This window comes from Euprymna scolopes, chromosome 9 (genome assembly GCF_053919585.1).
Source record: "Euprymna scolopes isolate OS-2025 chromosome 9, ASM5391958v1, whole genome shotgun sequence".
Taxonomy (NCBI): Eukaryota; Metazoa; Mollusca; class Cephalopoda; order Sepiida; family Sepiolidae; genus Euprymna; species Euprymna scolopes.
In genome coordinates, this window is record NC_136490.1 from 146,210,258 (window position 1) to 146,232,263 (window position 22,006).

General features: G+C 23.7%; 1 protein-coding gene across 2 annotated transcripts in view; it reads right to left on the reverse strand.

Moving 5' to 3' along the window:
* Window positions 1–22,006, reverse strand: part of LOC145284891 (WW domain-containing oxidoreductase-like) — an 820,745-nt gene that overhangs the window by 629,944 nt on the left and 168,795 nt on the right. Inside the window, exon 1 of one of the 2 annotated variants that reach the window (XM_080133964.1) lies at window positions 1,633–1,680. The exons of the other annotated variant lie outside the window; for it this stretch is intronic. Coding sequence (XP_079990090.1) covers window positions 1,633–1,658 — 26 coding nt within the window. The 5' untranslated portion in view covers window positions 1,659–1,680. Of the gene's footprint in view, window positions 1–1,632; window positions 1,681–22,006 lie in introns of those variants that run through there. 2 annotated transcript variants of the gene reach the window in all.

Here is a 22,006-nt window from a genome sequence, read left to right on the forward strand (position 1 = left end):
AAACTTGTTGGACAAGTTAGCCATAGACTGAAGTTTATTTGTATGTGCAGAAAAGACTAATTTTCATTAATGATAACATGGTTGCGTTTTTTTGGGGGCTGTTTCTGTAGTTCAACACTGCCCTGCTGATGTGAAAATAAACCTTTTTGAATAAGTTTAATACAATGTCCCTGAACTAATTTGGTTTTATTTGTCTATTTTACAAACCTATCATGAGCAACTTCCTGTCTGTGACGCCATATCCTGCTATATAGACATTATCTTTGAGGTGTTAAGTTCCGGTGAGTGTGAAACCCATCCAGGGTCACATCTCTTAGTGATGAGACGATCACCAAAGTGTTCTCACATATCACATTAAACGATAAGACTGTTGAACATTGATGACTGTGACTTGGTGGACAAGAGAGACTTAAACTGACGTTTATTTGAAAGAAACATGGTTGGATTGTACAAAACATTGTGAATTTTATTAACAATTCTATGAGTGGCATCTTTTTTTAGTCACCCTATAGGATGGGGGAGTCAATAAGGATAATATGGAAGAAGATAAAGAAACAAGTGATGGAGGAGGGATGACAAAGTAAGAGAAAAGAATATGGGTTGTTTTATCATCAGGTGACTAAATCTTTTCAGGAGATTTTGTTATACGGTTTGGTTTGGTTTGGTTTGGTTATACACTTTGAACAGCCTTGAATATCCCTGATATACGCATAGTTTTAATTTGCACATTCAATTTTTTTTTTTTTGCCGACTGTTATCCTCATCTTCATAAGTGTTGTTGTTTCACCACGTTTTGCAAATAATATGAATAACAATTACCCTATGCAAAAAAAAAACAAACCTAACACCGTGAATAAACATTTCAAATATAAAAAATTTGAAGCATAAAACCTTTTTTCCAAAATTACTGGATTAAACATTAAATAACCCAGAAAAATACAGACAATTACAACCCAGAAAGGGTTGATATGCCGTAAAACAAAACATGGGTGGCATTTTTTTTTAGTCACCCTATAGGATGATGGAGTCAACAGTGATAATAACGGCAGAAGATAAAGAAACTTAAAAGACGGTGGTGGTCGTGGGAGGGACAAAGAGAGAAGAATAAAGGTCGCTTTATCAAGTGGGTCAGAGTACAAATAATTAAAATAAAAATAAAAAAGCAAAATAGTTAAAAACAAAGTAAAATTGCTTTCAAATGATGATGACTGATGCGACATGATAAAGTATTATATATTATATATATATTATTTTTGAAAAATGTGGAAAAAAGAAATTTGATTAGGTCGATTTTGGTGCATTTTAAAATGTTTTATTTTATTTTACAATGAAATAATGACAAAATTAGGTTAATAAAAAGCCTTCTCTTTGAATAAATAAACACATCGCAACATAAAGGCAAAACTATTCTGTGTATTATATAAACAGACATGGTGTACGTATAATTATATACATGTCAATTTTTCTCTAATACAATGGTATGTTTCGTTCTATATTATACACCAAAATACACAACCTGTCCAAAATGAGGAGAAACTGTTCACACTAATCTTCTATAATATAAAAACCAGTTATCTGTATAAATGTTTGTATTTCTGGCTAAAACTAAAAAATAACGAAACAGGTACCCACAAAGTTGGTATTTTCTTGATAACCATTGCTCCAGGAGAATAAAATCTGAAATAAAACAAATCCATTCTTTGAGACTAAACTGGCGCAGATTTAGTAAGGAAGCTGTAAGTTTTCCAGCCAGATTATATACTGAAGGAAAATAATTCAGATCTTTTTTTTAATCAAGGAGTTAATTCCTTTATGCCAATTCATTCCTCAAAAAAATCTATGCAAACAAGTTGTTTGTGTGTGTCCATAAAGAGGAATAGGCTGGGCAGTGAAGAAACAGTGGGGAGAGAGGACGAACTAGAAAAGGGGAAAAGAAGAAAATGGAGAGAGATGTAGAGAATTTGTAATAGAATGATGCTATACTTTTGCCCCGGGCAACACCAGATATCCCTGCTAGTATTCATATAACATAATGTCTCAATCGATGAACAAAAAAAGAAAAACGTTTCAAACAAAAAAATTTTAAAAAGAAAAACAAAACATTTATATCAATATTAGTGCAAACACTGGTGAAACATATTTTTTCTGTAAATTTTAATAGAGTGTACACTTGTATAATATATATATATATATATATATATATATATATATATATATATATATATATTAGTGTTGAGAAGATTAATCAGAATCGGAAAAATCGGAACTTTTTAGATCGGAATGGGAAAAAATATTCTAATTTCCGATTCTTTAAAAAACACGTTAACGTTAATTTTACATTGTTGGCACTTAAGATAAAATGATGAACAGTTATCGTTTTTAAGTACCTAGTGACATTAAAATCTATATTCATAATAATGACATAAAATATGATGTAAATTTATTTTACTTGTGCTAAAAAAAAAAAATGAAAATTTTTGGCATTTGCCTGGTCATCAACAAACCCAAATCCAACAAAAACTTTAATGAATTAGTGGATCGGAAGATTTTTCACACTTCTACACTAGACACATTTGAGCGCCAGCGTTTCTTTGATGTCAGCACCTTCTGTCTGTTAGTAATGTTTATTTGTCAGAAAAGCAAATGTTCAATATGCTGATAAAGGCAATAAAATGAAATTCAGTAATAAAAGAGTCATGGTTATAATTGAAGCAATCTTGTCAGTTAAGTTTAGATTATTTCCACTGATAAGACAGATGCAAATACACAGATGGCGACTGAAAATGTGTCTGTCAACAAAAATGTAAGTGCCTAGTTTTTTTTTTTTTAAATAATTGAAAATATATTTTACTAAAATGTTTTTCTTATATTTCGTTTCATATTTAACCTTACATTTTCATGTAAATATAAATGTTAAATGGATTATTTTACTATATAAAAAGGTGCCCGGAAAACTCGTCCATTCAAGCTAGGTATGGAAACTGGTCCATTATTGAATAAATATCGAGTGAAAAAACATTTTATGACCGTTCTTGAAGGAGATATTGTTTTTAAAGGCGACTGTGCACCCCCATCATATTTTTAAAATTTATTTTTATTTGTTTACTCTTGTTTAAAAAATAAACTTAATCATGAAGTCAGAATGAAGAGACGAAAAACGAAACCATATATTTATTTTAAAATATACTTTAGTTTAACGTTTGATGTTATTACGAAACAAAAAAAAAGGAAACACTTATGTATTATCAAAGAAAGCAAATATTTTATTCAGAAGAATTAATTTAGCTTAAACAATTCTTGTGTTATTATGAAACAAAAAACGAAAATAGTTCTTGTATTATCAAATATAAAATTATTATATGAAATAATTTATTAAATTATTATGTACGTGTTAAAAGTAAATGAAGTATTTCGAATAAAATATTTTTATTTTTTGATAAGAAACTTTGGTCAATGTCAAGTTTCTTTCCAACTCCCCAAAAAACTATAAATGACGATTCATAGTGGTTTTTGGGGGTGCTGAAAACGAATATCGCATTTAAATTTGGGGCAGATAAGTATTTTTCATGATATAAACAAATTAAGCTTTGAAAAGGTACGGGATTACTTTCCTATATAAATTTAATAAACTCAGCACCCATTTTTTGACCATTCAGTAATTTCTTCATATCATGAAAACAAATTTTTACACTACGCGCAAGCACATAAACAAAGGTTGTTAAATGCGGACTCGCGTACCAAACTGGATTCTAACATTGCATAGTAATCTTTTGCAAACAATTTGAAATTATATGAAAAACAAGTAGTTTTCCAGATATTAAGCAATATAATTCTATATGTTATCAGTGGTGGCCATTTTTGTACGCGCAAGCGCACATATTTTGACATACGCGCCAAAAATATTTGCGCATACAGAAATGGCCACCACTGATAACATATAGAATTACATTGTTTAATACCTGGAACACTACTTTTTTACAGCAAAAATATACATGCTTGAGTGTATAGAAATAGTCACCAGTGATGACATAAGGAATTACACTATCTGTATATAAATCTTTCTTTATTTTTGTTTTTCAATTTCCTTGTGTATTTATTGAACGATAGAAGCAGAAAAAAAATAAAAACCTTTTAGCCAATAAACAAACAAAAAATGCCTCTTCACTCGGTGGCCAGAAAGTGGGTGCTCAATTTAAATGAAATTTATATGAAAAACTGATCACCCACTTTTTGAAAAAGTAATTTCTCCATATCATGCAAACTACCTATCTGCCCCAAATTTAAACTTATCTCCGTAAATTTATAAAAATCATCATTTTAAAGATTTTTAGGGGAGTTAGAAAGAAATTTGACATTGACAAATTTTTTTTTTTTTTTTTTTTTACAGTCCTTGGGTGGGACACACTTCTGCAGTATGCAGATGGAGACTATTGTTAGGGAGCGATAACCCCAATTTCTTCTTGGTCAAATAATGTGGCAAATAAGTACTAAACAAGACTTTTTTCCCCCCCGAAGAGAAAAATATTTGAAAACCAAAACATTTATTGTATAAAAATGTATCAAAATATAATTGTAAAAACATTTACTTAAAAGTCTGCGTACAAAATATAATGTTAATAAAACAATTTTGTAATGAAAGCAACATTGGAATTTTATAAAGTAAAATTGTTTTTGTTTTTTTTAACAAATAAATAATTTAAATGAAACATTTTTTTGAATTAAAGCAACTTTGTCAAGAACAAATTAATAATTTAAATCTTTTTTGACCGAGAAGTGCCACTTGGCGACAGTTTAGTGAAACGGACCAAGATGACGGCCGTCCGCATACTGCAGAAGTACCTTTTGTTGCTTTGTGAACACAAAAAGTGTTAAAACTAAATAAATTTTTCTAAATAAAATATTTGTTTTATTATTTCATAATACAAGAAGTGTTTTCTTTCTTTTTTTTTTTTTTGTTTCGTAATAACACAAGAAGTAGTTTTTTTTTTATAAATATATGGTTTTGTTTTTCGTGTCTTCCATTCGATTTCATTACATAATCAACCGTATCCACTTCCGGTAGCTTGATTTTTTTCCGAGCAGTGATTTTGGACATTACCTAAAAAATAAACAAATGTATTTTATTTTGGAGGGGGAGCGTTTTAAACTATATCTACTTCAGTATTTTCTTAAATTTTCTATTTTGATCGATTATTGAGACTCCTAAACATGATCTTCACATGTCAAACATTTTTTGTTCAGAAGGAGCACTCGACATTACTTTTTGTTTTTTAACTAATAAACTCTTTAAAATAAGTTGAACCACTAAAAACGTACAAAGCTAGGTTGAAAACGAACACAGAGAAATAAATCTTATTTTTTAAAAAACAGCAGTTAACAAGTAAAAATATATACATATTTTTTTTTTTAAATATTATGAGATGTGTATTCTCTTTTAAAAACAACGGCCATAAAATGTGTTTTCAATCGATATTTATTCAATAATGGACGAGTTTTCCTACTTAGCAAAAATGGACGAGTTTTCTGGGGACGAGTTTTCCTAAATTCGTAATGTCTGTAATTTATAGATTTTGTTTCACAAAATTATTAAAGAGAAAGAAAAAAAACTGACATAAACAAATTGTTAGTTGATTTTTAAATAATAAATTTGGTATATTTATATCTTAAGCTTATTGCCCTCTGTGATAAGTAAAACTCCAAATATCGGAACATTTCTTAAACTTTCATCGATGCCATTTAATGAACTCATTCTATAGTTGTGTTTTTTTTTTTGTTGTTATTTTGGATGCTTTTGTTATTGGAATCAGGAATTGTATTGGAAATTTAGAATAGAATCGGTAATTGAATTGAAATCGGGAAAAATTTTGGAATCGTCCCATTACTAATATATATATATATATATATATATATATATATATATATAGAGAGAGAGAGAGAGAGAGAGAGAGAGAGTGTGTGTGTGTGTGTCTTCTTCCCAGTTTCAAATCTTTCTAAGTTCTCTGTGAAAGGATCAAAAAAAGTTTTTTTAAATAATAATATATAATAGTATAGCTTTAACTCTAACGTTATTTCTAATGGAAAATTCCATCTTCTTGCTTGCACGTTATAGAGACAAGATATGTGTCTGTGGATAATTATAATAATATATGAAATAACTGATGGCAATTCAAAGTTACATAAACTTTATTTGATTATCAAATCAATAAGGAAAAACATGTCAACTATAAAGAAAACACTTTCGACAATGGTATTTTAAAGCTTAATGCTTCTCACCAGAACAAAGGAGCAGTGTTATATATCTTCCCCTAAAATATTAGTTTAGAAAAAAAAATGCTATAGTATAGAGAGGCTGAATAGATGGTAAAGAATTGAGATAAATAGAAGAAATATACAAAGATAGGAAAAAATATAAATGAACAACTTCTAATAGAAAAAAAAAAAAAAATGAAAAGAATAATTTTGGAATAGGACTCAAATTTTTCCAACTCTAATACAGATTCCTATAACCCCAAAAGTTCCAATTTTCCCACGATTCCGATTAATTGCCCAACACTATTATCAATGTGATATGTCTGTAGTCTATATAGGTTTGGGTGGGTTACTTGTATCAACTCTGCCGGTCTTAAAGTAATATTACTTATGATTCTATCAAGGGAACTGCATGAAATCGGCTGGGTTAAAAGTTGGTTACATACACGTTTATCCTTTATATACACAGTCATGACAGAAAAGAATAGACACAAAGATAAATATTTTTCCGAATATTAATATATGCTTATTTATTTTTACAGATAAAATTAGTGCTGAAATAACTTACAGCATCTCATTGAAATTGCATCTAACACCATTGAAGCATGCCATGAACCAAAGGAGCATTAGACCTATCAGAATTTCTAAAAGGACTAATCATAGGTCAAAATGAATGCAAAATAGCAGGAAATCTTTCAATACTCTTTTCTACTGCTTACTAATAGAGTGGTCGTTAAATTCACAAGAGAGGACAAAGAGTGCACAAAACTTCATCCAGGTCGCCCTGGGCCCTCTGAAAGAACCTTGAGTTTTGTGAAAAGAAATGTTGAAGAAAATCCTCGATGAAAAGCCTCTGAGATTGCAACACAAGCTGGTGTCAGTCACTGAACAGCTGTTAGGTATCTTCACAAGCTGGGCTACAAGATCAAAGTGTAGCATCTGTTCCGGCAGATACTGCAAGCAAAGACCAGGTATGTGGGGGCAACCCCACATACCTGACCTTTAACCAGCTCCCATTTCCCACCTCTCGGGAGCTGGTCCCCCTTTTCCCTTCCCCCTCCCTTCACTCCTCACATTAAAAATTGGCCTTGTGCCTAATTTGCTCGGTGGGGGAGCAAATAAATACCATCTGTTCTTCAGATACTGCACTTCCATTTCTTGTTCTCTTTCGGTGGATGAGCAGTCCTTCATGATTGAGACAATTTTTTTTTTTTTTATACCTTTTCTCCATGTTAAAAAATGACCCTGGTGGCTAACTCTGTCCCTGTGGAGGCATTGTAAATAGGTACTACAGTAGAGCTGCAAGAAGGAAATCTCTTCTTCATCCTGGCATTATCAAGCGCAGAAAAGATTGGGTTCATGAGATGGTGGAGAGACCTAAGATCTTTTGGATCAATATCATTTTCACAGAGGAGTCAGGATTTCCATAATTTCTTGACAGTAGACGTGTATGGGTATAAAGGCTCCCTCAGCAGGTTTTATGAAAAACTCTGCTAGGGCGATACAACATTGGTTGAGTCAAAATGGGATTAATAAACTTCCATAGCAAAGTCAGTCCCCAGATATGAACCTAATTAAAAACCTGTGGGACATATTAGACCGGAACCTTCGTAAAAAGAAAAAGAAGCCATTTTCTAAGCCTGAACGTTTAGCATTATTGCATCAGACATGGCAAGAAATTCCTCAAGATTATATTCATCAACTGATCAATGCCATGCCTAAAAGGATCCTAGTGTTAGGTATTAGCTGGGCAACGCCGGGTAGAAAGCATTTATTTAGTTATCTGTTTATCTATATATCTAATCATCTATCTGTCTAGTGAAGTAAATAACAGAGATTGAATCATGGGAAACAATAAGTTGAGCAAGCGTGCAGGTGCAGAAAGGATTAAAGGGTCATTTTATGACATGTATCAAACTTGGTTGACCGGTCAGTTTATACTGAAAAGTATGCAAATGGGGACCGGATATGACGTGTCAGATGTTCCGGTTTAAATAAGCTGTGTTAAGTTCAGTTGAGTCAGGTTTGAGAAGTTGAGGAAGCAAGAGAAGTTAAACAGTCTCCAAATGGATGAAGAGAAATGCTACAAGTTCAAGCTCGTTGATTTCACTCCATGCTGAAGAAAACGAGATATCTGTAAATGTAATAAACCAATATATAAAAACATACATCGTCTTGTGTCCGTCTTGCATGCGTGTTTGTTATAGCAGAACCCAGCTCCCCCAAGACGTTGGTGAATCCCTCAGGCAGTGGCTAAAAGACAGAAGGCCACATAGCAACAGGTATATCGTTATAAATGTACTGTGAATTACACCCACACCCAAGAACACTAGATGAGTCACGGGCCATTAAGTAAATAAACATTAAGGGGCCTGAGGAGAATATTCTGTTAAATAAGCAGTTAAATAACATCAATTAGATCAGAATACATAAAACCGATTTAGTGAGAATAAAATACTAAAATTTTTTGGAACATTCATTAATTGATGCTTTATGTCTAATGTTAAAATTTCACAAAAATCAAAGATAAATCAATTTTCACAAAGAGATTTTACGCCCCTTTTCTCTAGTAGTATGTTTTATTGACTTTCTCCTTTCAAGATCATCAGTTTTTTTTTTTTTTCATTATTGACCCCCTTGGTAGCTATTTTTACCTGTTTGGCCAGATGTAAACTGCAAAAAGGTGTTACACTCCCTTTGCGTAAAGAACTGCCTTTTTGTAAATTGTTATTGTCCGTGTTTGTTGAACCATATCTACATGTTATACACACTTTTAAATATATGAACACACACACACTAGACATCACACTCAAATATACATATCACACACACACACACACACATATATATATATATATAGGGTGATTCAAAAGTCTCCATACAAAGAAAATGTTTTTTGGTGATTCAAAAATTTCCATACAAATACATAAACTATTTATCGTTTAGTTATATTTTTTATTTCTATTATTTTTTGTTTTTAGGTATCCTAAAGATGTTATTGACCAAACAACAAAGAATTGAAATCATATTTATGTCTGGAAGTACACGCAAGATTGCTGAAGAATTTAACAGAAAACATGGAACTAACATAACCCACGATACTGTAGCAAAACTTTTTGTGAATTAAAAAAAAAGTGGATCTTTTGAAGATCAAAGAAGAAGTGGTAGATGACGTACAGCAACGGATGAAAACACAACAGCTAGAGTTTAAGAAGCGCTAATACAAAGCCCCCCCAAAACGTACACAAAGGCTGTCTGTTCGAATTGGAGTTAGTCAACCAAGTATCAGTCACATTTTAAAAACAAGTGGCACCCTTACAAATTACATAAGTAAAGACGATCCAGTTAAGTTCAACAAAAATGCAAGGTGCTGGTAAAGTGATGGTTTGGGCTGACAAAAACATTTTACCAATTTTCATTGATGGAAATCTTAATGCCAATAAGTATTTGAACATGTTCCAAGAAGAAATTTTTTAATCACTGTTAAGCGAAAATGGTAACCTTCCAACATATTTCTAACAAGATGGTGCCCCACCTCATTATGGTATTCAAGTGAGACAATACTTGAATCAAATATTTCAAGATACATGGATTGGTAGACGTGGGCCAATTGAGTGGCATCCTAGATTCGCTGGTGTATCAAGAAAGTATAAGTGACATAAACCATTTGAAGGACCGCATTATCACTTCATTTCAGATGATGTACTATTGCGAGTTCACAGTGATTGGTTAAAGGTATTATGATGTGCATTAAAAAAAATGGTGGCCACAGAGAGTTTGTCATTTAATAAAATTATTTTAAACTAAAAAAAATATTTTCTTTCTTTATTTGTATGGAGACTTTTGAATCACTTTATATATATATATATATATATATATATATATATATATATATATATATATATATATACATATACACAAATATATACATATATATATATACATATACACATATATATATTCTATGATATAAATTTTGTCTAATAAATTCTAAAAAAGGGATTAAATTAAAGAAAATAACAAAGTATATTATGTATTTTTAACTGGCCTTTCCGATGCAGCAATCGGATTTTAGAAAAAATAAATAACAAAGGAACAACAAACATAATTGCAAAAATCCCTTGTTCAAAATTATTGGCACGGCTTTGTTTTTCTTTTAGTATCAGTATAATATCAATCAATTTCCGGTTTACGTGCTTTCTGAACTTTTTTATAGCCATATTATGCTTGTTTAACGCTAATTCAGTGAATAATTTTTTTCAGATAATTTTTAGATAGCGATTTATTTAAACTATTATAAGTGACTAAATTATAATTTTCAATCGCCATGGTTAAAACTAAGGAACACAGCGAAGACGTCAGGAAGCTTGTTGTAGCATGCCATACCAATGGGGAGGGCTATGATAAGATTTCAAAGAAGCTAAACCTTCCCAAATCCACTGTTAGAGCCATAATAAACAAGTTCAAATCGCAAGGCCACGTTATGAGTTTAGAGGGTAGAGGGAGAAAAAGGATTCTTTCCCCAAGAGATGAACGGAAAATTGTTCGACAAGTAAAACAAAACCCAAGGATCTCTGTTGGGGAGATTGTTGATGAACAGAGCACCTCTGGAGTGAATGTATCTCGACATACAGTTGGTAGAGTTTTGAAGAGAGCTGGTTTAAAAGCATGTCGTCCGAGAAAGACTCCCTTATTGAAGCCTATGCACCTGAAAGCAAGGCTAGCCTTTGCAAAACGTCATATTGATAAAGATGTTGCATTCTGGAAACGTGTTCTATGGACTGATGAAACGAAAATAGAGTTATTTGGCCATAATAATGTGTCTTATATTTACAGAAAATCTGGCGAAGCTTTCCTGCCTAAGAACACCATACCCACAGTGAAGCACGGTGGAGGCAGTTTGATGTTTTGGGGATCCTTTGCTGCCTCTGGACCAGGGTGACTTGTTAAGGTCACAGGTAGCATAAAAAAGGAAGATTATGTTAAAATATTAGATGAAAACCTGAAAGACTCTGCTAAAGAGCTCTCACTTGGTCGTCGTTGGTGGTTCATGCAAGATAATGACCCAAAGCATTCGGCTAAACTGACTAAGAAATGGCTTGAGGACAATCATATTAATGTTTTGGAGTGGCCATCACAAAGCCCAGACCTTAATCCAATTGAAAATTTATGGAGAACATTAAAATTGAGGGTAATGCAAAGGAAGCCCAAGAATCTTATTCAATTGGAGGATTATTGTCAGGAAGAGTGGGCTAAAATTACTACTGAAGAGTGCAACAACTTGGTTGTAAACTATGAAAAGCGACTGAGGAAGGTAATCAAGGCCAAAGGCTATACAATTAATTATTAAATAAATCGTGCCAATAATTTTGAACAAGGGTTTTTTGCAATTATGTTTGTTGTTCCTTTGTTATTTATTTTTTCTAAAATCCGATTGCTGCATCGGAAAGGCCAGTTAAAAATACATAATATACTTTGTTATTTTCTTTAATTTAATCCCTTTTTTAGAATTTATTAGACAAAATTTAACTTTTATTTTACCGTGCCAATAAATATGATCATCACTGTATATATATATATATATATATATATATATATATATATATATATATATATATATATATATACATACATATATATATACATATATATATATACATATGCGTATATAAAGTTTGTTCACTTTATAAACTATTTAAAGTAAATCACGTCACGACGTCATGACGTCATCTGACGCATGCGTTGTCGAATCTCTCACTCTCTCTCTCTTTCTCTCTCTCTCTCTCTCTCTCACTTCGTCTGCCTTACTCTAAAGACTGAAAAATGGCGTCTGGCTGTTTTTATTTAAAAAAAAAACATCGACCGTTAATATTTTTTGTGAGCGTATATTTTTTTTTACTTCACTTTTATTTTACTTTATTTTTCGTTTAACTATCGTATCTACCTATTTTGAATGTGGTAATAACTTTGGTAACGTTGTCATAGCGTAGAAATTCATAGTTTAGCTTTAATTAATTTTTTTTTTACCGATAACAACATTTTTAAATTGTAAATTCAGACGGCCATTAGAGGTTGCTGACGTCAAGATTACGTGACATTACTCAGCGGGTTTTGAATACAAGTTGACCCAAAATAAACGGCTGCGTGTATACTTTATGTAAATAAGTTGGCGGCCGTACTTTGGGGGGCAGTTATAAATCGATTTAAAAATATGTAATGTTTAACATTAAAATGTTACTTTTTTGCCGCCCCCCATGCAGATAATCGATCAGTTGACGCACTTCTGATGGGACCTTTAAGCAAATTTTTCGATATTTGTCGGCCGGAAGGGGGGGCTTTCATATGACACATAGTTTGTGAATTTTTGTTTTGCCTGTCATAAGTTTTTAGCAGACACACAAACATGCAAGCACACACATATTAAGGTTTATATTATAGATATATGCAAATATATATGCATATATGCATATATATATATATATGAATATATATATATGCATATATATATATATATATGAATATATATATATGCACACATATATATATGCATATATATATATAGGAATATATATGTGGATATATATATGCATATATATATGAATATATATAGGCATATATATATGATTATATATATGGATATATATATGAATATATATATGCATATATATATGAATATATATATGGATATATATATGAATATATATATGGATATATATATGAATATATATATGCATATATATATGAATATATATATGGATATATATATGACTATATATATGCATATATATATGAATATATTTATGGATATATATATGAATATATACATGCATATATATATGAATACATATATGGATATATATGAATATATATATATAGATATATACATGAGTATATATATGCATATGTATATGAATATATATATATATGCACATATGAATATATATATGCACATATATATATGAATATATATATTCATACTTATATAAATATAAGAATATATATATTAATATTTACATACGCATATATATACATATATATATATACATATATACATACGCATATATATATACATTTATATATACATATATATATGCATATACATACGCATATATATACATATATATAAATATATGAATATATATATATATGAATATATATATGCATATATATGCATATATCTGCATATATATATTATATATATATGCATATATATTATATATATCTGCATATATATATTATATATCTGCATACAAATATATATTATATATCTGCATATAAATATATATTATATATCTGCATATATATATGCATATATATATGCATATATATATTATATATATGCATATATATTATATATATGCATATATATTATATATATATGCATATACATATAATATATATATGCATATACATATTATATATATGCATATACATATTATATATATGCATATACATATTATATACATGCATATACATATTATATATATGCATATACATATTATATATATGCATATACATATTATATATATGCATATACATATATATATGCATATACATATATATATGCATATACATATTACATATATGCATATACATATTATATATATATGCATATACATATTATATATATATGCATATACATATTATATATATATGCATATACATATTATATATATATATGCATACACATATTATATATATATGCATATACATATTATATATATATGCATACACATATTATATATATAGGCATATACATATATATATCTGCATATACATATTATATATATATGCATATACATATATATATCTGCATATACATATTATATATATATGCATATACATATATATATATATATATGCATATACATATATATATATAAATATGCATATACATATATATATATAAATATGCATATACATATATATATATAAATATGTATATACATATTATATATATATGCATAAACATATTATATATATGTATATACATATTATATATATATGCATATACATATTATATATATATGCATATACATATTATATATATGAATATACATATTATATATATGCATATACATATATATATGCATATACATATTATATATATGAATATATATTATATATACATGCATATACATATTATATATATATGCATATACATATTATATATATATGCATATACATATTATATATATATAGGCATATACATATTATATATATATGCATATACATATTATATATATATATATGCATATACATATTATATATATAGGCATATACATATTATATATATCTGCATATACATATTATATATATGCATATACATATTATATATATGCATATACATATATATATATATATGCATATACATATTATATATGCATATACATATTATATATATATGCATATACATATTATATATATATGAATATACATATTATATATATATGCATATACATATTATATATATATGCATGTACATATTATATATATATGCATGTACATATTACATATATATGCATATACATATTATATATATGCATATACATATTATATATATGCATATACATATTATATATATATGCATATACATATATATGCATATACATATATATATGCATATACATATATATATGCATATACATATTATATATATATGCATATACATATATATATGCATATACATATATATATGCATATACATATTATATATATATGCATATACATATATTTATATGCATATACATATAATATATATGCATATACATATTATATATATGCATATATATTATATACATGCATATACATATAACATATATTCATATACATATTATATATATGCATATATATTATATACATGCATATATATGTTATATATATATATTACATATATATGCATATATTATATATATGCATATATTACATATATATAATATATACAGATATATACATATATATTATATACATATATATATTATATACATATATTATATACATATATTATATACATATTATATACATACATATATTATATACATATATTATATGCATATATATATATTATATACAGATATATATTATATGTATATTACATATGCATATATATTGTATATATGCATATATATATATTACAGATATATATATTCATATATATTATATATATCTTATATACACATATATATTATAGATATATATGCATATATATTATATATATCTTATATATATTATAAATATATATGCATATTATATATATCTTATATATACATATATATATTACAGATATATATGCATATACATAATATATATCTTATATATATACATATATATATTATAGATATATATGCATATACATAATATATATCTTATATATATACATATATATATTATAGATATATATGCATATATATTATATATATCTTATATAAATACATATATATATTATAGATATATATGCATATATATATTATATATATCTTATATAAATACATATAAATATTATAGATATATATGCATATATATTATATATATCTTATATATATACATATATATATTATAGATATATATGCATATATATTATATCTTATATATATACATATATATATTATAGATATATATGCATATATATTATATATATCTTATATATATACATATATATATTATAGAAATATGCATATATTATATATATCTTATATATATACATATATATATTATAGATATATATGCATATATTATATATATCTTATATATATACATATATATATATCTTAGATATATATGCATATATATTTATATATCTAATATATATACATATATATATATATCTTATAGATATATATGCATATATATTTATATATCTAATATATATACATATATATATCATGTATATACCTATATATATTATATATATATCTTATATATATACATATATATATCATGTATATACATATATATATATTATATATACCTTATATATATATTATGTATATACATATATATATTATGTATATATATATATATTATGTATATACATATATATATATTATGTATATACATATATATATATTATGTATATACATATATATATATTATGTATATACATATATATATATTATGTATATACATATATATATATTATGTATATACATATATATATATATTATGTATATACATATATATATATATATTATGTATATACATATATATATATATATTATGTATATACATATATTAATATTATGTATATACATATATATATATATTATGTATATACATATATATATATATATATTATGTATATACATATATATATATATTATGTATATACATATATTTATATATATATTATGTATATACATATATATATATATTATGTATATACATATATATATATATATATTGTGTTTATACATATATATATTATGTATATTCATATATATATATATATCTATTATGTATATACATATTTTATGTATATACATATATACATATATTATGTATATACGTATATATATTATGTATATACATATATATATATTATGTATGTATATACATATATATATTATGTATATATATACATATATATATTATGTATATATATACATATATATATATATATTATGTATATACATATATATATCATGTATATACATATATATATATTATGTATATACATATATATATTATGTATATACATATATATATTATATATATATATATATATTATGTATATATATATATTATGTATATATTTATTATGTATATATATATTATGTATATATATATATTATGTATATACATATATGTATATATATTATGTATATACAGATATATATATATTATGTATATATATATATTATGTATATATTTATTATGTATATATATATTATGTATATATATATTATGTATATACATATATGTATATATATTATGTATATACAGATATATATATATATTATGTATATACATATATATATATATATATTATGTATATACATATATATATATATTATGTAAATAAATATATATATTATGTATATACATATGTATATATTTTGTATATACATATTATGTATATACATATATATATATATTATGTATATACATATATATATATATTATGTATATACATATATATATTATGTATATACATATATATATATTAAGTATATACATATATATATATTATGTATATACATATATATATATTATGTATATACATATATATTATGTATATACAGATATATATATATTATGTATATACATATATATATATATATTATGTATATACATATATATATATTATGTATATATATATATATATTATGTATATATATATATATATTATGTATATACATATATATATATTATGTATATACATATATATATATTATGTATATACATATATATATATTATGTATATACATATATATATATATATTATGTATATACATATATATATATAATGTATATACATATATATATATTATTTATATACATATATATATTATATATACATATATATATTATATATACATATATATATTATAAATACATATATGTATATATATTATATATACATATATATATATTATATATATATACATATATATATTATATATACATATATATATATTATATATACATATACATATATATATATATTATATATATACATATATATATATATTATATATACATATATATATATATTATATATACATATATATATATTATATATACATATATATATATTATATATACATATATATATATTATATATATACATATATATATATTATACATATACATATATATATTATATATACATATATATATTATATATATACATATATATATTATATATATACATATATATAATATATATACAATATATATTATATATACATATATTATATATATACATATATATACAATGTATAAATATATATACATTATATACATATATATATTATATATATTATATACATATACATATATATTATATACATATATATTATATACATATATATATTATATATACATATATATTATATACATATATATTTTATATATACATATATATATTATATATACATATATTATATATATACATATATATACAATGTATAAATATATATACATTATATACATATATATATTATATATATTATATACATATACATATATATTATATACATATATATTATATACATATATATATTATATATACATATATATTATATACATATATATTTTATATATACATATATATATTATATATACATATATTATATATATACATATATATACAATGTATAAATATATATACATTATATACATATATATATTATATATATATTATATACATATACATATATATTATATACATATATATTATATACATATATATATTATATATACATATATATTATATACATATATATTATATACATATATATTATATACATATATATATATTATATATAAATATATATATTATATATACATACATATTAAATACATACATATATTATATATATACACATATATATTATATATATATATATATGATATATACATATATATGTTATATATACATATATATATTATATATACATATATATATATTATATATACATATATATATATTATATATACATATATATATATTATATATACATATATATATATTATATATACATATATATATTATATATATATATTATATATACACATATATATATTATATATACATATATATATTATATATATATATATTATACATATATATTATATATACATATATATATATTATATACATACATATATATTATATACATACATATATATTATATACATACATATATATTATATACATACATATATATATTATATACATACATATATATATTATATACATACATATATATATTATATACATACATATATATTATATACATACATATATATATTATATACATACATATATATTATATACATACATATATATATTATATACATACATATATATATTATATACATACATATATATATTATATACATACATATATATATTATATACATACATATATATATTATATACATACATATATATATATTATATACATACATATATATATATTATATACATACATATATATATATTATATACATACATATATATATGATATACATATATATATATGATATACATATATATATATTATATACATACATATATATATATACATTATATACATACATATATATATTATATACATATATATATTATATATACATATATATATATATTATATATACATATATATATTATATATACATATATATATTATATATACATATATATATTATATATACATATATATATTATATATACATATATATATATTATATATACATATATATATATATATTATATATACATATACATATTATATATGCATATATATATTATATATACATATATATATTATATATACATATATTTATTATATATACATATATTTATTGTATATACATATATTTATTGTATATACATATATTTATTGTATATACATATATATATTATATATATACATATATTTATTATATATCCATATGTATATATATTATATATCCATATGTATATATATTATATATACATATGTATATATATTAGATATACATATATTTATTATATATACATATGTATATATATATTATATATACATATATTTATTATATATACATATGTATATATATTATATATACATATATATTTATTATATATACATATGTATATATATTATATATACATATATATTTATTATATATACATATGTATATATATTATATATACATATATATTTATTATATATACATATATATATATTATATATACATATATATATATTATATATACATATATATATATATATATTATATACATATATATTATATATACATATATATATATTATATATACATATATATATATTATATACATATATATATTGTATATACATATATATATATTATATATACATATATATATTATATATACATATATATATTATATATACATATATATATATTATATATACATATATATATATATACATATATATATTATATATAAATATATATATTATATATACATATATATATATATACATATATATATTATATATAAATATATATATTATATATACATATATATATATATACATATATATATTATATATAAATATATATATTATATATACATATATTATATATACATATATTATATATACATATATATACATATATATACATATATATTATATATACATATATATATATTATATATACATATATATTATATATACATATATATATTATATATACATATATTATATATACATATATATACATATATATACATATATATTATATATACATATATATTATATATACATATATATTATATATACATATATTATATATATGCATACATATATATTATATATACATATATATATACATATATTATATATATACATATATTATATATACATATATTATATATACATATATATATTATATGTACATATATATATTATATATACATATATATATTATATATACATATATATATTATATATACATATATATATTATATATACATACAGTGATGATCATATTTATTGGCACGGTAAAATAAAAGTTTAATTTTGTCTAATAAATTCTAAAAAAGGGATTAAATTAAAGAAAATAACAAAGTATATTATGTATTTTAACTGGCCTTTCCGATGCAGCAATCGGATTTTAGAAAAAATAAATAACAAAGGAACAACAAACATAATTGCAAAAAACCCTTTTTTCAAAATTATTGGCACGGCTTTGTTTTTCTTTTAGTATCAGTATAATATCAATCAATTTCCGGTTTACGTGCTTTCTGAACTTTTTTATAGCCATATTATGCTTGTTTAACGCTAATTCAGTGAATAATTTTTTTCAGATAATTTTTAGATAGCGATTTATTTAAACTATTATAAGTGACTAAATTATAATTTTCAATCGCCATGGTTAAAACTAAGGAACACAGCGAAGACGTCAGGAAGCTTGTTGTAGCATGCCATACCAATGGGGAGGGCTATGATAAGATTTCAAAGAATCAAATCGCAAGGCCACGTTATGAGTTTAGAGGGTAGAGGGAGAAAAAGGATTCTTTCCCCAAGAGATGAACAGAAAATTGTTCGACAAGTAAAACAAAACCCAAGGATCTCTGTTGGGGAGATTGTCGATGAACAGAGCACCTCTGGAGTGAATGTATCTCGACATACAGTTGGTAGAGTTTTGAAGAGAGCTGGTTTAAAAGCATGTCGTCCGAGAAAGACTCCCTTATTGAAGCCTATGCACCTGAAAGCAAGGCTAGCCTTTGCAAAACGTCATATTGATAAAGATGTTGCATTCTGGAAACGTGTTCTATGGACTGACAAAACGAAAATAGAGTTATTTGGCCATAATAAAGTGTCTTATATTTACAGAAAATCTGGCGAAGCTTTCCTGCCTAAGAACACCATACCCACAGTGAAGCACGGTGGAGGCAGTTTGATGTTTTGGGGATCCTTTGCTGCCTCTGGACCAAGGCGACTTGTTAAGGTCACATGTAGCATAAAAAAGGAAGATTATGTTAAAATATTAGATGAAAACCTGAAAGACTCTGCTAAAGAGCTCTCACTTGGTCGTCGTTGGTGGTTCATGCAAGATA